The sequence below is a fragment of the Trichosurus vulpecula genome, chromosome 7, assembly GCF_011100635.1.
Source record: "Trichosurus vulpecula isolate mTriVul1 chromosome 7, mTriVul1.pri, whole genome shotgun sequence".
In the NCBI taxonomy this organism is placed as follows: domain Eukaryota; kingdom Metazoa; phylum Chordata; class Mammalia; order Diprotodontia; family Phalangeridae; genus Trichosurus; species Trichosurus vulpecula.
The window spans coordinates 49,989,234-50,010,186 of NC_050579.1; the positions used below are offsets into that span (position 1 = coordinate 49,989,234).

At 41.7% G+C, this 20,953-nt stretch overlaps 1 protein-coding gene across 4 annotated transcripts in view; it reads left to right on the plus strand.

The window, feature by feature from the left end:
• Window positions 1-20,953, plus strand: part of TBX15 (T-box transcription factor 15) — a 145,544-nt gene that overhangs the window by 111,234 nt on the left and 13,357 nt on the right. For all 4 annotated transcript variants that reach the window (XM_036768094.1, XM_036768095.1, XM_036768097.1 and 1 more), the window contains one exon: window positions 16,404-16,501. In XM_036768094.1, the coding sequence (XP_036623989.1) occupies window positions 16,404-16,501 (98 nt within the window). The remainder of the gene's footprint in view (window positions 1-16,403; window positions 16,502-20,953) is intronic.

Genomic DNA, 20,953 nt, shown 5'->3' on the forward strand with positions numbered 1-20,953 from the left:
CTCTGCTCTGCAATTCACCCTCTACTCAGCTGCCAAAGTGACTTTTCTAAAGCATGTTTCTGACCATGTCACCTTCTTGTACAATGAACTTCAGTGGCTCCCTATTAGCTCCAGGATCAAATATCAGATCTTTTGTTTATCATTTAAAGCTCTTTATAGTGTGGCCAATCCCTGCCTTTCAATCTTCTTATACCCTGCTCCCCTCCATGGGCTCTGTGGCCGAAACCACACCAGCCAACTTGCTGTTCCTCCCGTGTGACCTCCCATATCTCTTCCCTACTTTGGCTCTGGCTGTTCTCTAGGCCCTGAATATTCTCCTTCTAAGCCTCTGTTGTTCAGAATCCCTGGCTTCCTTTAAGATTCAGCTCAAGCACCCACCTCCTCCAGGAGGCCTTCCTGGTCCCCCTAGCTGCCTGTGCCACCTGCCTCTCAGGTTATCTTCCATCTCCACTGAATTTTTCTTTTGTGTTCTGACATATATTTTTCTCCCCCATTAAATTACAATGTTTTTTTTTTAATTTCCAGTGTTTTAGGGCAGTGCCTCCCACAGAGTGAATACTTTATAAGTGCCCATTAGTGCTAGGGAGCTAGGCTGGAGTTGGGAAGACCTGAGTTCAAATCTGACCCCAGACACTTGCTAACTGTGTGACCCTGGGTAAGCCACTTCACCTCTGTTTGCCTCACTTTCCTCATTTGTAAAATGGAGGTGGTAGTAGCACCTACGTCCCAGGGTTGTTGTGAGGACTAAATGAGAAAACATTTACACTGCACTTAGTGCAGTGACTAATAGGCATTACATAGATGTTAGCTGTTAACACTATTATGCTCGCTGATTGGTTGCCAGTTACTGTTTAGGGACACAAAGAAAAAGAAAAAAAAGACAGTCACTGAAGTGAAGGAGCTTACATTCTAATGTGAATACATATTCACACATATATGCAAATTTATAAATATATGCAAGTCAGAACACAGAAAGCAATTGTTACAACTGAAGTTAAGGTAAACTGAGGCACAAAGTTCTGATCATGTTCAATTTATTGGGAAGACAAGCATTTACCAATAAAAGGGGTCTTTAGCTCCTCAGCAAGACAAAAGACCCTGAATGAGGGCAGAGAGATCATTTTTACAGACATAGGAGGATCATCCCCAAATTAGAAGGCAGCATCATAGGATGCTGAGTAAACAATGTGAGTAGTCACACAATCTGAAGCATCACAGGTGTGAGGAACAATTTGATTGGCTAGAAATTAGGAAGGAGGTGCTAGCAACAGCCCCTCCTTCTATCCTGTCACTGAGAAATGTTCATTGTTTGGGTTCATCTGCAAGGACAGTTTAGCCATGTTGGACAAGGCTGTCCTGGATAACAGACTCCCTGGCGTTCAATTATGTCCTTCAAGGATAGCAGATTTGCTTGACACAAGAATAGAATGGTGATTAGAAAGCAATCTGAACTTCTAAATTTAGCTCAGAGACAATGAGTGATTTACAAGAAAGCTGAATTTCCAAACTTAACTTTGAGACAAATGAAACATGACTTTGGCAGTTACAAAAATGTCAGCAGTGATACAGAATAGAATCGATAACCATCCAGAATCAATTTGATTTTCTCAATTTTCACAATTATAGAGCAGATGAAAGGTAACCTTGGAGGGGATGAGTGACACCAGCGATGACCACCGAAGCCCCTTCTCATTGCTAAATTCTGTGATTTTGTGATATCCTGATTTACAGAAAATGTCTTTAGGACAGCTTGGATGGGGGGAGTTGAATACTCATGTAGCCCTCCTCCCATTTCCCATTCTGCTCTGCGGTAGCTTCTCCCCAGCTTAGAGGTCCTCATGGAGTATGGGTGGCCATTGCCAACCTGCAGTATGGATTAGGGTCATATCTCTAGAGCTGGAGGGCACTTCAGACATCCATTCTTCTCATTTTACAGATGAAGAAAATGAGGCCTAGAGAAGTTCAATGATTTGCTCAAGGTAATAAAAATATAGTAAGCAGGACAGGCTGGATATGAACCCATGTCTATTGAATCAGATCCAGGGCATTTTCCTCCTCCTCCCAAGGTTCACAGAATCAATATTGTCACCCCACAGGGAGGTACCTGGATGTTTCCCAGGCCTCCCAGCTATGTGGATAAGCCTTTCATCGTGGAACCACAGTCAGTTTTGCCACAGCCACACTCCCATCCTAACACTGCAACCATGGCTTTGACTCTTTGGTTGGTGGGTGGGGGTGGGGGAAGAGTTTTTCTTGCTTCAGAGTTGCCATAACTTTCCCCCTTCCCTATGTAGGGCTTCTGGTAGGGCCTAATGTTCTCTAATCATTGCTCATAGTGATAGAGAGCTTTCCAATGCACATTCTCTACAATGTCCCACTGAGGTAAGCTGTGTGAGCATTTGTCTTCATTTTATAGATAACAAAAAATAAAGTGAAGTGACCTGTACAAGGTCATATAGCAAGTAAATGACAGAATAAATTATTCAAAGTCCTCTCTATAAAAAATTAAATTAATTTTTTCAATTAACAGGCATTTGTTTTCTTTCCTCTCTACTTTTCCTCCTCTATCACTGGAAAAAAGAAATATAAAACTTTTGTTAGTTTCTGATACAACATATTCCCTAGAAATAGATGATTCCCAGCTTTTAATCCTAGGAGAAAAGCATGAGTGGATTAATTCAAGAAGGTCTCTTTTTCCTCTAAGATCAGAACTATATCTCCACTGATCCATCAAGGGAGAACCTAATCCAGTCCTGAAATGGAAAAAAATTACAACTTGTGGACAACTTAAACACTAATATGTTGTCTGCAACCGATAAGTAATTTTAGCTCCTTAACATGTGGAACAGTAGTGATATGTGCACCCTAAAACATTTTCTTTCAAACCTTAAAGTGTACCTGTTATATAGCTCCTCTGCAAACTGCCATGAGTTAAAAGCCTCTGACACCTTAGATCCTTCATAGTAACTAATGCTATTCCATTGGACAGTGTTGGCTGGTAGCTGGAAATGTCCTAGTGATTTTGCTGTGGGGGTTGCTGGATAATTTGGTGATTCCTACCATCCTCTGTTGACAAATATCACCATCATCATATCCTCAAAGCATCCATTGAATGCCCAGTTGCATGTGACTTGGTGCTAGGTACCATGTTGGGATACAGTCACTCTGTGAGACTTCACAATCTAAGAGGGACAACAGTGACACACACATAAAGGCAGCAGAGTAAGAACATTAATCAAAGACAGAATAAGGTGGTGAGGTAGATGCTCCTTTTTTACTTTAGCTGAGGTAACTGAGCTACTTTTCTCCAATCATTTGATTGAGCGGGGCTTCCAGCTGAGGCAAGCGTGAAACAGGAAGCAGAGTTGCTGAGTTGGGGAGGCATTGAATGATCTCCAGATGCTGTCCATTCAATCCTAGTGCTCTTACTGGTCAAGGCCACAGAGGGACAGAAAGGGAAGATCGTTCCAGGCCCATGGAGGAGGATGAGAGAAAGAGGAAAATTAGAGGTAAAGATGAGGGGGGAAAGGAGCAAAAAGGAGGGTGAAGAGAAGGGAGAAAGTAAAGGGAAGGGAGGGGAGAGAGAGAAGGGATAGAAGACAGGGCAGAGGAGAGAGGTGAGGAACAGGGAGTGGTTCAGAGAGCTGAAAAATCATCTTGGTTTGAAAGATCATCCGGGCAATTTTGAGCTGAATCTGAAATTGGTTATCATTTGAAATTAATCGCATTCATCAGCAGTTTGGGACACACAGCCTTTGCAACAGTTGTGAATGATGGGGATCTCTCTGTGCTTCTTGGTTCATATAGGGAAAGGAGGATATCCCATATTCTCTACCATCTGCAAGCCTTAGGAAGGAAGGGAGTGATGTAAGCAAAGGCAGGAGGGGAGAAAAGGCCCAATAACAGCTGCCTAGCAGCTTCTCCACCTAGAAGTCAGGGAAGGAAAGGGACTCTTCTGTGACCTGCCCCTCTGCTCGACTTCATGGTGAGGGCAGGATGATCCCACCAATACTTCATTTCTGGTTTTCATAGGTAGGTGCGGGAGGTGTTATTGGCAAGCTATTGACAAGGGGAGGAATAAGGCCCTTTGTAGGATCGCTCTTGGGAGGTAAAAATCCTGGACTTGGGAAAGACAGTCTGCCAAGCATGTTCCAAAGTTGGAAGGGCAAGGACTGACACGGAAACCAACACTCTGAGGTTCAAGTCTCACTGGCCTGAAGGAGGAAGCTGCTGTGACCACCTTACCAGCTCAGTGAAGGGGGAACCCAACCAGGTACTGCCCTGACGTTGAAGGTCATGGTCAGAAGAATCAAAGGCCAGAAAAATGATCTGAAAGTATTTGAGCCCTTGTTGGATGTGAAAGTGCCTGCCCTGGTAAGGGAGTTGGTTCCTTCTGCCAGAATTTTACTACCCCCTTCATCTAGGTCAAGATGATTTCAGTCAACATCCAGGGAACATCTCCAAGCAAATCCAGGATCAAACAGAAGAGGGTAAAGTTTATGAGCTGTCTGAAGACTGAGGATTTATGTAAATTTATCTTAGAAGCACTAGGGAATGTGAGGGTTCTGGATTACCCCCTTGTAAATCCTCAACCCCTGTTCTTCTTCCAAGCAAGGTTGCCCTCCCTCTAGCCTCTGCTGCCTCTGAAGGGAGTCAGGCCCTGTCCTGTGAGGCATACACTCCCTTACCACTGGCGCCCATTCCCCAATTCCCCACCAAACCATTGCTGTCGGGTCTCAAAATAAAAAGAGGCATTGACATTTCCAGAATCAGGGACACTGGTGCAACTGAATGAGAAGCTTGTTACCAAGGAGATAGTTTTACATTATGCAAACAGCCCTAAAACTCCTGGCCCTCTTTCCTCTGCAGACAGCAAAGACCCAAGAGGAAGCTGCATCCCAGGAGTAATGAGTGCAAATCTTGGTGACAAGGGCCAGAGAAGTTCCTTAACTTGTTCAGAGTCTGAGCAGCTCATTTCAAGTGTTCTCAGATGACTCTGTGTGCTCACAGGGAATTGAGGTAGCTGTTGCATTTTTTGTCAAAAGGTAGCTGGGTGCATAGAGCGCTGGACCTAAAGTTCAAAAGACCTGAGACACTTTATTCACTATGTGACTTAGGGAAAGTCACCTAACCCCTGACTGCCTCAGTTTCTTCATCTGTAAAAGAGAACCAATAATAGCACCCAGCTTCCAGGGATATTGTGAAGATAAAATTAAGTAATTTTTGCTAAGTACTTTGTAAATCTTCAATCACTAGATGCATAGTAAATGCTAGCTATAAAGAATAGGGCCTACCCTTGAGGTTTGCCTTTTTCTCCTTCTCTTTCTGTGCTCTCATCTCCCTTTCTGAATCATCTTCCTTCCTAGGAGATGAGTTCTCTTACTATCACAGATAATCCAAAAGAATGACTCTATAATGGTGGATTTTCAGGGACCATAACAAGTGTTATGGATACAGGAGTATTTTTGGATGATGAGGCTCCACAGCTCCCCCAAAATCACACCAAGTAGAAGCCCTAATCAGGCCTGTCTTGTACATTGGTGTGCTGTTTCCCTTAGGCCCACGGCAGGATTCCTCATGATTTAGCTGCTATTTCCTCCATGGACAAAGCATTATGCAGCAAGGAAGAAAGATATGAAAGAGATGAAAGATCTGGGGGACTGGGAAATCTAGGATGTGGGGGCTGTATTCAGATGCCCAGGGTAGAGGTGACTAACCAGGGATTAATAGCACGTCTGAGGTCGACACATTTGCTTCATACCTTTGGAGATAATAATATCCTAACAACCTCACAGGACTGTTGTCAAGATACAATGAGATAACATATGGTCAGTGCTTTGCAAACTTTACAGCACTATATAAATGCTAGCTATTATCCTAGAAAAAGCACATTTGTTTTGGGTTAGGTTTCACTTAAAACCTTTGAATAGAAATCTCCATTGTGAGTGCTCCAACCCTTTCCCTTCTTCATCAGCTATCTATTTCCTTTTGAGGGAAGAACAATGATACAACTCATAGCCACTTTTTCTTTTCCTGTAGTGTATTTTATCCAAGTTGCTCAGAAAACTTCTGAGATATTTAACAACTGCTTCAACAAACAACTACCATTCATGCATCAGGGGGATCATCTTAGGGACTGGGGATAGAAAGATGAAAAAAAACATAAGGCCTCCATCTGATCTCACAGAGCTTATAATTGAATGAGAAAAGAGGATGATAAATGTACAGCTAAAAAGTATAACACGAGGTAGAATGTGATTGGGGGACAAGGAGACATTTAGGCAATGAGCCAGAACTTTTAGATGGGGGCCATCAGGGATGGTTTTACGGAGGAGGTGGTACCAGAGCTGGCCAACTACGTGGCACAGTGGATAGAGCACTGGTTTTGGAATCAGGAAGACTCATATTCATGAGTTCAAATCCAGCCTCAGACATTTATTAGCAGTGTGACAAGTCATTTAACCCTGTTTGCCCCAGTTCCTTATCCCTAAAATGAGTGGGAGAAGGAAATTGTAGGCCACTCCAGTATCTTTGCCAAGAAAACCCCAAAATGGGGTCATGAAGAGTCAGACGTGACTGAAACAATTCTGTAACAACAATGGTACATGAGCCAAACCTTGAAGACAGAGAAGGATTTCGGTAGGTAGAGCTGAAGAGGGCAGCGTTGAAAGCATCTCTGCAAATGTAGAGATGGGAGGTGGGGGAGGACAGAATGATACTGGGGAAGGGAAGCAGGGCAGGTGGGCTGGAATGTAGGGTGCATGAAAGAGAATGCTTTCAAGTGGCACTAGAAAGCTAAGTTGGAGTTAGATTCTTGAAGGCTTAAAATGGTAGGTTCAGATGGCAATAGGGAGCTATGGAAATGTTTCTCATTAAGGAGTGACAGGGGCACTAGGAAGTTAATTTTGGCAGTTTTGTGAAGAGTAGACCATCAGTGGGAGGGACTGGAGGTAGGAGAGCCAGTTAGGAGCCTATTGCAGTTCTATAGGTGATAGGCGATGGGGGTCTGAACTGGGGAGTTACAGTGTGAGTGGAGAAGAGGGGATGCTTCCCAGGGATATGGACAGCATTTGGAAACTGATTAACTCAATCATTAAAATTCACCAAAATCCTTCAGGAGCTCTTGTGTTTAAGCAATATTTTCCCCATTTTACAGATGATAAAACAGGTAACACCAAGGCCAAGGAAATCTCCCAATTTGCACAAATATTCAATGACAAAACCCAGAAAAGAACTTAAATCTCCAAGTTGGGGCCCAGTTTGTCTAACACTAGGTCACATTCCCTCTCTAAATCCGTTGCTCACATGCTGGTTGACTCACTTTGCAAGCGGAGATCCAGTTGGCCAATCATAAACTCTATTTCAACCACTGTGCTTTTCTAAGAATCTCTCTCCCAGTGAGTATCTATATTTTCATTTATTCTCCCAGGAGGCATTAGTTATGTTTTTCCATGTTAAACCTCCTTCTATTCTTTCCTTGCAACATTTCCAGCCTCCTTGGATTTTGCATGATTTTTCTGTTGTGACTGGCATGGATAGGGCCTGCTGCCTGGGCCAACCTGTGGATTTAATCATTGTTCTCCTTGCTTTCCTTCTCAATCATGGATATAGATATAGTGCTAGGTAACCAGACCTAAATAGACTCCTAGCAACATCCAGTCAAATATCTCCTATCCATTTAATTTATAATCATTTATCATTTCTCCTGGCTTAAGAGAATGTTAAATTTTTTTGTCTTGTTATTTGTTCTCCCTACCCTGTCATGAGCTTTTTCCACCATTGTCCTCTTGGTCATGTTGTATTGCCAGAAAAAAGTTGGCAATCATTTTGTTATCTATGGCTTTTGACCAGTGATGGTGTCATCTAACAGGGTGATGTCTTTGTAATGGCTAACATATTGGAGCCTGTGATAATGAGGCCCACTGTGGCTTGAGGGACATGTTTTTTGTTCTCTGAGGAGAGAATTTGAGGATCAGATGTAGGTAATATATTGTTTCCTTAACATTTAATCCAGAGCCGGAGGAGAGGAGTGGCAATGAGTTAGATCGCAAGGAAGCAGGAGTACTTTCTTATATTACGATTGTCAGAAATTAGTCCATCATAGTTCTCTTTCTTTGGGCTAGGGACAACTTGAACTCTTGACTTCATTGGTCTATTGGACACCAATGATTCTGTCCCATAAAACCCATCTCCAGGGCTGCCTCTGTGGCCATGTGGAAAGTATTACACCATCGTTCTTCTCGGCTAGGTAGTGAGTCTCTGTCAATTTGTGGTTCCTTCGAATATCCCCAAGATGACAAGACAGTCTCAGCAGTCTGCATGAAGAAGCCAAACCCTGATCCAGTGAAAGAGAAGAAGGAGGGGCTGAGGGTAGAGGGCTTTCTCAAGTTATCTCCTATTTGATTCCTTTTCTTGTGGAATGAAAAATGGCCTTGTCTCTCTCTAGCTCATGCTCTCTATATCACCCATGGCACCAGGAAATTGGCTGTGGAGGAAAGAAAAGGACTGATCTAGAGTAATGAAATCAGGTATTTGAATGGTAAAGAATAAAGAGAAAGTAAATAGAATGAAGAAAAAAGTTAAGGCAATCCCCATTCCTGAGCCAAATTGAAAGCAGAAGTTGTACGTTAATGTGATGCCTGGTGGGATTATGAATATTGTCCTAGTTATTGAACATTTACGGAACACCAAAGGGATGCCCCCACCATTCCTTTGGAATGAGTTGGTTGGAAGGCAATCCCTTACAGGCTGGCTGTTTTCCCAAAATAGTTGATTCTGAAGCATTACCAGTTTGCAAATGAGGGGCCCCCTGTCTCTCTTTATTCTTTCTCCCTCCTTCCCCACAAGTTAAGAAGTTTCTTCATTGCTTAGCTAGGAGTAGTCTGGGAATCCAGAGTGAAGAAGATTGGAGTACTAGGCAGGGAAGAAGTGGTGATTATGGCAGAATGGCTTACGAAAGAGGATTTGAACCTTTGGGATGGAGAAACAAAAGGGAGAGAGGGAAAAGGGGGACACTTGCCAGTTTGACCGTCTTCCTGAGTGGAGGCCTTGCTGATAGCATTCAGCAGGTCCAGAGCAGTTGAGCATGTGGAAAGTGTTAGTGGCACACATATACCTGGGACAGCTTAAAGGGTTTCTCCCCCTACCCCCACCCCTTTCACTTTTTAGACAGTGGAATCACTTTACATATGATTCTGCACTAAAACTTTATAGAGCTAAGAGTAGGTGTACTGGGGAGCTAGTCAAAAAGCCAGAACATAGGCTCAGCCCTGGAAGAGCTATTCAAAGTAACTGAGCGTGTTAAGGCAGCAGTAGCAATGACTCTTGAGAGAAAGGTCAAGGTCAGACACAGCAAAGATCAGAATGGATGATGCACATTTGGGGCTCGGGCTTTGCTGAGGGTAGGCACCCCCAGGGGAAAAAAAGCAAATGCTGAAAGAGATCTGAAACTCACATGTACTCCCGAATTGAAGAGGCATTCAGATGGAGAAACAATTCCCATATGACTTGTAAAAGTCTGTGGGGTCTTCGTTTGTACCCTTCTCTCTTGATTCTGTACTGGTTGCCATCCAGTGAGGAACAGCAAAGACTGGGGAGGATACATGTTTGAAGTTTGTGAAAACATGAATGATGTGGATAGGGTGAACAAAAAACCAGATCTCTAGATTCTGGCATGGTAAAACTAGTGAAAGATGTTTTAGGACAAACAGAGGAACCACTATGGACTAAACAAATACATGGCTCTTAAGCTCAAAGATAAGACACTGTAGGAAAATATGGAGAAATTCAAAAAGGATTTGGAGGAGCTTCATGAATAATAGATCCATGAGCAGATTAAATCTAGAAATGAGAACAAGTTTTTGGGCAATCATGCCCTCTTATGAATGCCCTGTGTTGTTACTGTTAGAGACAGATTACTGGGTTGGAAAACTATGGCTATGATCAAGTGAAGCATTTCTAGTATCATGTTCTTATATTTTAGGCACATTTTTTGATGAAGACATAGTAGAGAAGTCTACTACCTTCAGGGTTTTGGGGGTATATACCTTTTCTTAATTTCCCAAGTGGCAATGGGAATGGCATCTCAATGTTTTATGGTAAGCAGAGAGGTGACAGGCAGTGGTAATATCAATTTTCCAGCTTCTATGTAGTGGTCCTCTTCCATATTCCAGTTGCCTTCCAGTTCTCTTCCCATATTTTTAGAATACTATTTGGTTTTCTCTCACTGTCTCACACTGTCGACCATCAGCAAACGTCCGGTAATCAAAGGGTATAATATTCTACCAGTCAATCATTCAATTGTAGTAATTTGACTTTCTTCTACATACAAAGTCCTGTCTGGGGTACTACTTGGCAGGGCTCCTTGATATCGGAGATACTATCATAACTAAGAGGCTAAACCCAATCCTTTCTAGCCTGTAAAGATTCTACCTGCTGTCTTGTTACTTAGAAAAGCAGAGTTTAGATTGTAAGCTCCTTGATGATGGGCGTTGTTTTTGCCCTTTTTATTTTGTATCTCTAGCACCTGGCATAATGCCTGGCACATAGTAGGTACTTAACAAGTGCCTTTAAAGTCAATGCATTCCACTTTTCATATTCCCCATCAACTTGTAATTGGATTTGTTGTTTATCCTAATCTATAAAAGGATGGGCTTTGTTTTTGGAGAATATTACATTATTACTGTCATTGGAGGTAAAAATCCAAGTGTATCTCCTTGGGTCAGACTACACCTGTAATATTGCATATGGTTCTAGGTGTGGAACATTTTTAAAGAAACACTGAAAAACTAGAGGGAAGTCAGAATTAGGAAACATCTGAAAGTCACTCAGAATTGAGGAACTGTTAGAGGAATCTCCTGCGTTTCACTTGGAGAAGAGAAGACCAAGAAGAGACATAGAAGATAAAGATAAAAGATAGAGAGATCAGATAGAACATAAAGAGAGATGGGGGTAGACCTGTTCTAACTTTATTCTAGAAAGCAAAAATGCCATCAGTGGTTCACAACAAAATAAAGATCATAGCTCATATTATGTCATACTTCAAGGTTTGTGAAGGGCTTTCCCCTTAGTGACTGGTGAGGTAGGAAGTTCAAGCGTTATAATTTCTACTTTATTGACAAGGAAATTGAGACTTAAGAGGAGTTAAATGACTTGCAAAGTTATGTCGGAGACATATGTGAGAACTCTTTTCTCTACATAATGTTGCTTTGAATAAGGAGGAAGAATAAAAAGGGATATTTTGGCTTGACCACGAGAGCTTTCTAATAGTAAGTGCTGTCCGGTGGTGCAGTAAACATTGGCTGAATGGCTGTCTGTGAGGAGTGCTTCAGAGGAGATTCCTACAATGTGTGGGAGGTCAGACTACAAGACCTCCAAGTTCCCTTTCTATTTCCAAACAGTGATTTGCCAATTCCATCTTTTGGCTACATATTGAGTCTGGACTAAATAATCACTTTCCTCTGTAGAATTAACTATTTACATATATTTCTTAGAGCATTTTCCAGAGATGTCTTGCCTACTGTGGGATAGAATTCAAATTCATTGTCCTTAGATACAGGTATCTAGAACCCTAAGGAACTTCAGAGACCATCTAGTCCAATCCCTTTCATTTTATAGATGAAAAAACTAAGGACCTGGGTGGTTGTGACTTGCCTAAGGTAACATAGGTCATTTTGCATTTTTGTCAGGTTGTTCTTGAGTCATTCTGTGATTTCATCAATATATAGAGCCCCAACTAAAAGATTTCCTCTCCCAATACTTCCTCTGTAACTTAGAGCCTTAGGGAGTTGCCTGGTGCACTGACTAATTAACTTGCCAGGATTCACATAGCAAGAATGTGTCAGAAGTGGGGCTTGAACCCAGTTACTCTTGACTGCGCAGCTCTCTCTCTCTTTCTATTCCACCATGCTGCTGTTCTATTGTTGTCAATGTAAGATATAATTTATTCTTACAGTCTTTCCTACCTGTATTATGGAATTTAAAAAAAGACCCACTCTGTAGTTTTGAGATACCTGGGAGCAAACAAATATCCTCCCTCTCATATCTCACCATCATCGTTGGTGTGTGTTAGTTTTTTTTTTTGTTACTCATTTGCTTAATTTTATCTTATTTTTCAATTAAATTAAAAAATAAGTTAAATTAAAATTCAATTCAACTTAAACAGCCTCTCACAATAAATATGTATATGCAAGCAAATCCCATATTGTTCATGTTCAAAATGTAGGTCTCATTCCGCAAATTGAATCCATCACCTCTCTGCCTCTCTGTCAGGAGTTGGGTAATACGGTTCATCACTAGTCCTCTGGATTCATGGTGGTAATGGGGGAGAGAGAGAGAGAGAGAGAGAGAGAGAGAGAGAGAGAGTATTGTTAAAAAAGAATGGAGATGGAGGCAGCCTAGATAAAGCTGCTGCCATTTGCAATGAGCCTCTAATGTCTTCAAAGAGAATCGCAAGCTATTGTTATGGTGGTCAGTCCAAGATCCAAAATTAGGTTCTGGGGGATCAGATCTAAGTCTTCTATGCCTTCTGTCTACTGGGGCTGGGCTTAACTTTCTTTCCCTCTCTTCTTGTTGCTTAGGAGCTCTCTCTCTCCACCAAATCATTGTACGTGATGTATTTAGCATTGATGTGGGCTGACCATGTGAAGAGGTCCTCTGTTTTGACTTTTAACAGATTAACAGCTAATAAACACTAGGCAATACCCTCCCCTCAGAACCTTTCCTTAAAATACAGGTTGGATTTTCCAGCCCTTGTGTATTTAAAGCCTCTGAGATGCCAGGGATGACACTAGAAAGTTAGCTGATAAAGTAGCTGTGCAAAGGAAATATTTTCTAGCACAAAAAGCCAATTAGTGTGTTAGGAACCCAAGGAAGGGGATTCTGAAGCCTCTTCCATGGAAAAGGTATTGGTTTGCACTTGTAACACATCTCTAGCTTTGCTGCCTTGGTGCACAGGGGCTGAATAACTGGGATAACAACACTGGCTGCCCTGCTCATTACATTTTTACAGTTCCTAACTCAGTTCTTTTGATCCTTGCAGCAATCTTGTGATGCAGGTACAGATGCTTTTATCTCCATTTTACAGATGACGAAATTGAGGCTGAGAGAGATGAAATAACTTGCCAATTTTCATGCAGTGAGTCAGTATCAGAGTTAGGATTCTGCTGAATTCTAAGTCCTAACCTCTTTCCATTACACCAGGATACCTGGAAATGAACCACATAGAGAAGATGGGAGTGCTCTGAGATCGAGCAGTGTAGATCCCACCTCAGAAGGGCAAAGAAAGATTTTTTTTTGCATCAAGAAAGGGCATCACAGTTACCTCTCAACAAGTCCATAGTACAGGGCTGTCTGCTGTATGACCTTCCTTTGGTCAGTCAGTCAACAAATATTTATTAAGTTCGTACAGTATCCCAGGAGCTATGTTAAACATTGCGGATATAAAAAAGGCAAAGCCACAAACTTTTGTTATGACATATAAACAAATACAGAAATACACAATGAAATGCAGCAAGCATGTGAAATGCCTTTTGGTCTTGTTCGGTCATTTTTCAGTCATATCCAACTCTTTTTGTAAGCTCGTTTGAGGTTTTCTTGGCAAAAATACTGGAGTGGTTTGCCATTTTCTTCTCTAGCTGATTTTACAGATACGGAAACTGAGGTGAACAGGTTTAAGTGACTTGCCCAGGGTCACACAGCTAGTACGTATCTGAGGCTGGATTTGAATTCACAAAGATAAGTCTTCTTCCTCCAGGCCTGACACTTCATCCCCTACACCACCCAGCTGCCCCTGAAATGCCTATTTATGCTAGGAATTGGGAAGATGACAAAGTTTAGAAAAAACTAAGTCCTTGTCTAAGAATCCGAGAAGGCTTCCGAACCAGATTTAATTTGCTTTCCTAATCCCAAATTCCCTTTTGAGGAGAGGAAGCCTCAGCAAGAGACTGCCTGTTAGGAAATCTAGTTACTTCTGAATTAATGCATTTTTCATATGTGTTTTAGAGAGATAATTGGATGATTACAAATGCACGTGTCCCTTCCCTCTCGCCCAAATTGGAAAGATTCCCATTTCAGCCAGATCCAGAAGCAAATTGTCTAAAAAGAATTGTTCTTAAGGTCTTCTGAATCTTCTTATAGAGAAGCCCAAGAATCTGACCCCAAAGACTACTCATCTGGTTTCCAGCCTGATTCTTTAATCCTGGTGGTTTGGGAAAATATTAGGAAGAACTGTTTGACTTTGGAAGCTTTTCCCGTCTCTCTGCCTTTCCACTGACCGACTCCTGTGCTGAGACTATTCTCCCCCTAGGATGATTGGTTTCCTTGGTTCAGATCAAGCATTGCCATCTCCATGAGGCCTTTCCTAATCTCCCCAGCTATTAGTGCCCCCACTCCATCCACTTGTATTTATTTTGCATATACTTAGGTTTGCAAACTTTGAAGCACTATACAGAAATTCTAGCTATTATTATAAGCATCTATGTACATGTTATCTTTCTCATAAGCTGTAAACTCCTCAAGGGCGACAGCTATTTCACTTGTCTTTGCACCCTCAGTATTTAACGTAGTGTCTAGCACCACAGTAGGTATTTAATAAGTGCTTGATGACTGACTATTTGACTCCTGGTATATTCAGAAAGCATTGGATTCAGATCACCTCTTGTAGCTGAAACAGGAAAATCTATTGATCATGCCCTTAAGGCATTTATCTTCCATTGACTGGCCTTCCTTCATTATTTTTTTAATTTATATTTTTAATTTTTGGAGGGGGGTGAGGCAAGGCAATCTGAGTTAAGTGACTTGCCCAAGGTCACACAGCTAGTAAGTGTCAAGTGTCTGAGGTTATATTTGAACTTGGGTCTTCCTGACTCCAGCGAAGGTGCTCTATCAAGTGCCTCACCTAGCTGCCCTGCCTTCCTTCATTACTGACAGTTTTTGTGTACTCCATATGAATGAATGAATGAGTAAAGCAGTTATTAAGCACTTACTATATACAAAGCACTGGAAATACAAATTGGAAATAAAGACAGTCCTTCTCAAGAACATTCCTGGTCCCCTTTAATTCTACTGCTTTTCCTTTGTTGACCCTTTCCCACTTCTCCTGTATCCTGTTTACAGTCTGTGTAAGCTATGTTGTCTTCCTCACTAGACCATAGGCATTTTGAGGACAGAGACTGTCTTTTACCTTTCTCTGTATTTCTAGTGCTTAGCACAGTATCTGGCACATAGTAGGCACTTAAAAATGTTCATCTATTGAGTGACTGACAAATGGGGGAGGCAACCCATATGAGAGCTTTTAGCTACAAGTCAGATGGAAAAGTCTTATGGTCCTTAGGGTACACTAGCAAAGCTGAATGGTGATGCTTCTTCTTCAGTTTCTGATTATGAATCAAATGGCCTTTGCCACCAAGGACTTTAGTGGAAAGACCTTTCTTTTCTGGGTTTCCAGAAGCTGTTTCTGTAGCACCTGCAGGACCAGCTGCCAGGCTGTCTTTAGAGAGGTTGCTTCCCAGGATGGTGGCTGAGGGCACTGGGCTGGAAGCATTGCTATTCCCAAGGTTCTTGGGTTCAGGGTCTTAGGCTGTTCCCATTAGGGTCTGAGAGAAGACGGTGGTCAAGGCGGTTGTTGTGGTTTGACCTGCCTGGAATTTGCTGCACCTTGTCTACCTCACAGGGTGGCATCTTTACTAGCCTGGCTTATCTATTCTATGGATGGCAGTTGTTGGAGCTGGCAGGCCCCTTCTCCATAGGAGTTGCTTCCCCAAATGTTGGCTATGAGGGGTAGGCTATAAGCAGAACCAGTCATCTGGGGACTGCTACCATTTCCAAGGCTCCTGTGCCTGAAATCTGTATCACCTGTATTTGTTCACCTACTAAATCTTTTAAGCTGTTGATGTTCTAAAGATCACTGCCTTGCCCGCTGGGACAGTCTCACATGATTGGTAGTCATTAAGCTAGGGAGAAGAAAGCTCTTACTATTTTTGGATTTCAAAGGGAGGTAAAGGGGAGATTTGGTAGCTATTCGACATTACCCTCAATGTCACTGGAAGCTTTAGAAGACCCAAGATATTTAATGCTTGAATGTCTTTCTTATCTAGCTGGAGGTACTACCTGCAGGGTGATACTACCTGCTAGAAGGTCAGAATGAGACAGCATTAGTGTCTGGATTGGTTTCTAGATTGGCTCAAATCGGGCAAAATCCTTTTTTTTGTTTCTGTGAGCTGACAGCATCAGCACACTGTGCTTTTCTAGGCTAATTTACTCCAGCAGGGGTGATCTCTCAGTGGTGAGGCATGCACCCACCGCTCGCCAGGTGAGAGAAGTTAGGCCTGTCCTTTCTGTCCAACTCAATGCATTTCTCGGCCTTATTTATGCCTTCTTCACCCGGCTTTCTTCTCATTCCATAGGACTGGACTGGAGGCCATTATGGAAACATATGCTTTCTGGAGACCACCTGTGCGGACACTCACCTTTGAGGATTTCACCACCATGCAGAAACAGCAAGGTAAGCCACTGGATAATAATGGTCACTGGCTGGGGACAGGGTGGGGGCAGGGGAGGGCCGAGGCACAGAATTTGAGTTGGGACATCTGGCCTCCAGCTGAGTCATGGGATTGTGCTGACGGCTCTGAAATGAAGAGAACCTGGGAACCACATAAATAACTGAAACGTCATCACTTGGCTGGATGGGGGATGGGAACAACCCCTCAGATGTGATTTTCTTAGGTAGCACTTACTCTGGCCTCCAGAAGCTGCCTCAGTGCCCCCGGTGAGGAAGGTTAGTTGCTTCATTTTTCCTCCCAAGCATTTAATAGGATACTGGTAATTTATAGATTTTCCTACAACGTTATCTCCACTATCAATATGATTGTCTTTTTATAGATGAGGGTCCTGGGGCATAGAGAGATGGATGTAATCACTTGCTTAAGGTCTCCCAGTGACTAAGGGGAAGTAAATATTGACTCTCCACCCCAGGTCTTCTGTTTTAGCCCGCTGAGACTCCCTACCTCCCTTGCTTATTCCCTTATGTTTTATTTGGAGCAAGATTGTTCTCAAGGAAAGCTGTGGAGAACTTTAAAAAGGACTGCCTGAAAATAAGCTATCCAGATTTCAAGTGAAACCTCAGTCTCACCTAACCTATAAGCACTCTCTGTTTTTCTTTCAAACAGCCTTTTTTGCCCTCCTTTTTCCAACTCCTGTCTTCTATAGTCTTAGATCTGTGGTTTCCAACTCAAAAAGAAATGGGAGCCATTAACTTGTACATAAGAATCCCCTGGGGCTATATATTGACTTAGTTTTAAAATGTAATATCATTTATATATTGAGACAGCTAGGTGGCACAGTGGATAGAGTCCTGGGCCTGGAGTAAGGAAAAACTTATCTTCCCAAGTTCAAATATGGCCTCAGACACTTACTAGTTGTATGACCCTGGGCAAGTCACATAACCCTGTTTGCCTCAGTTTCTTCATCAGTAAAATGAGCTGGAGAAGGAAATGGCAAACCACTCTAGTATCTCTCCCAAGAAAACCCCAAATGGGGTCATAAAGAATCAGACACAACTGAAAAACAATTGAATAATAAGAATCTATATATTATTGTATTTTAATTTACTTTGTTAAGTATTTCCAAATTATGTTTTCATCTGGTTTGGGCCCCACTGAGGACTGTTTCAGGCTGGGTGTATTGGCTGTGAGCTGAGTGCTTGATACCTCTGGTCTAGATTATAGGCCAGGGTTGGTAAGCTGGATCCTGTGTGCCTGCGGTCAGCATCAGGGTTCTCTGGCATCCTGACTCACCCCAGCCCCGTAATGTCCAAATGAAAATTGCCATAAGACCTGTGGGACAGCTCTCCTAAAAGGATATCAACAGTCAGGAGTGTGCTGGAGCCAGCTCAAATAAATAATAAATACTTCAATATTTATTGAAATAAATATATTCAATATAGCTCAATAAAGCCAATTATTAAATTTTCAGCATGAACATTTGCACCTCAGAAATCAGCCAAGGCTGCAAGTACTTGCTTGATGTATTATTCTGTTGATTATCTAGACTTAAAGCGATAGAGAAAATGTCAGCAACGCAGATTGAACTTAAAAGTGTGTAAAGTGTTTTATTTTTCTGGCTAGCCACGGCTAGCCACAGTTGGTGATGCTTTCAGTCTAAAGGTTCCTAACCTTTTTGTGTGTGTGTGTCATGGCAGTCTAATGAAACCTATTGACTCCTTCTCAGAATTAAGACTTTGAAAAAATGCAGAAATCACGACTACCCTTTCTATATAAAAACTGAAAAAAGGAGAGGAATGTAAAGGATTGGAAGGGCTGGAGGAAGTCAATTTGATTAGACGTGGAGCATCCTATCCTATCCACTAAGCTGAACCTACCATTTGGTTACTGTCACTGATCAAAATGGTGCCATTTGACCAAATCATCAAGGTTTCCTCCCCACTCTGATCTTTGATGACAGTTATTTAGGCAGCCAAATCCCTTCAGCAAACTGTGCTCTGGCTGCCTACTCTCATGTCTGCCTTCTGATTAACCTGCACAGAACAGATGGAGAAGTAGTTCACATTTGTAGAACTGGACTTTTTCTAGAAGCCAGGTTTTTGTTTTGTTTTATTTTTGAGGTGAGTAACCTGATTACTTCTACCAGCTTTTGGAAAATGGCCATGAACTTATTTTCTCTTGTTCTATAGGGTGGTTTTCCAAGTTAGAGCACAAGTAGCAGTCTGCATCAGGATTTTTAGCAGGTATATTGCCATCAAGGCAAGGCAGCAATATCTCAGCCTTGGGAAATGATATCCAGGACTCGCTGGGTTTAGTTATTTCCATTCCTACCCTGCTCCAGATACTATCATCCTCAAGCCTTTGCATCCATCCACCACCATATAAACGAGCATAAAATTACTAATGGGGATGAAACTCTTCAATCCATGAGCTAATGGCACACTTATGATACACAGCCAAATGAGACACTTAGATAGATTTATGACCTTCCTCCAATGCAAATCTCAACTTCTTTGCACGTTCTCAACCAGTGTGCTTCTCATCTGTTTCTTTCTTTAAATTCCTTACAAAGTATTCACTCAGTGTGTCAGAAGTCTTCCTCTATTTCTTTTAGCACCTTGAGGGTGTAGTACCTAGGTTGTCCATTCTTGCTTGGTAGAGCCATCTCCTTTTTCATTATCAAGTGTCCTTGGTGATGTTTTTTCCCTGTACTTTTTGAGTATAAATTATTACTGGTAATATACTACAACCTGGTTACCCTCACCATCCACCTTTCTATCTCCCCTGTGTACTCTTTATGCTCATAGTGAAGTTAAATGACTCACTCAAGTCTATGAATATTTGGGTTTATTACAGACACTTAGAAAACATATTGGTTTGAAAGAAGCTAAACTCAGAGCATGATGTCATCACTGAAATCTACTTATTACCAGGGGAACAAAAAAGAACCTGGGATTATTGAATACACATGGCAAGGGGATGGAGCAATAGGAAAAGCCAAGAATCTATTAAATAGTTTAATTGGAATATATTTTTGAACTTCAGACTGAACTTGATCCAGATTCTCATGATTAAAAACCCTGTGGCTTAGTTCCTTGACTTTAACAAAGGACGTAAAATCAGCAACAATCTCATCCCTCCTCCCTAAAGCCTAAGGGTTCCAGTAACTCTGGGCAATGTCACTCATAAAAGAGAGGAAAGAAACTCTGCTCCTCTGTATGGAATTGTTTTGTGTCTCTTCAGAAGCAGAGAGAAGGAGTGGTTGTCTACTGGAAACATCAATGGCAAATTGGTTGCTTGACAATTTCTTCCTAGTGGAGGAAAGAGAATATTAAGCTGTGTCTATACAATACTGGACATTTCGATAAACATGGAAATATTCAGCTATCCAGATGTTTTGCCTAGCTGGCACCAATTATCTGAATATTTGGAAATACCCCCGGGGAGAAAAATATGGAATTTTTTTTTTTTGGTTTTTAATTCAGATGATGCCATAGTGTAGACACAGCTTCATGTACCAGTATTGGAGGGAATAGACTCACCTTTGTTTCTAGGTTAAGATAGGGTCAGTTTCCTTTATGGAAGCAGTAAGGGACAGAAATGCTTATTACCAAGGGAATGCAGAAAGAGCTTGCAATTATGGAATGTGTATGCTAAGAGGATGGTTTAAGGAAAAAGCCAAGAACCTATTGAATCATTTGGTATGGAGCCAAAGAGAAGTCCCAGGACCATTTTGACTTTCAGTTTCAGTTCCATTGACAACAGATGGCTAAAAATTCTTAGAATCTTCTATCATCTGACAGGAGTAAGCCTAGGTGTTTAAAATTCTATGGCCCCAAGTGATTTGGTGACAGTAGGATGACTGTCTTCCGGAAGAAACTGGAACTGTTTAGCCTGGAAAAGGCAGATCCAGGGATACAAGTGCCAAATATTTGTCGATTCATTGTTGATTAAAATGGAAATTGTCACGAACAGTTTTCAGTTAAAAATCTGAAGAATCAAGTAGATAATTTTGATTCATTAAATATATGGGGAATGATTTTTATCAATCACCGCTTAGATAGTTTTGAGCTTAAAAACTGAGAGATGAATTTATGTGTTTTCCTCTTTAAAAAGTTGACAGAATGTTTTGTATCAGTAACTCACTTATATAAAATGTCAGCAGAAAGAAATGGCAGGCTCCTCCATGAAAATAGAAGTTCTAGTGAATGGCATCTAAGACGAGGTAGTCTGGAAGAAATTGCACTGGACTGTTGGCTAGGGCACTTGCATTCATCTCACCTCAGTGGCTGTCTAACTGGAGATGAGTTGATTATCCCCTCTCTGCTTTAGTTTCTTCTATATAAAAGGAAGAGTATTCATAACATTAGTATTTACTTAGTGCTTTGAGGTTCACGAAGCACTTTACAAATATTATTTCATTTGACTCTCACAAAAACCCTGGGAGGTAGGTG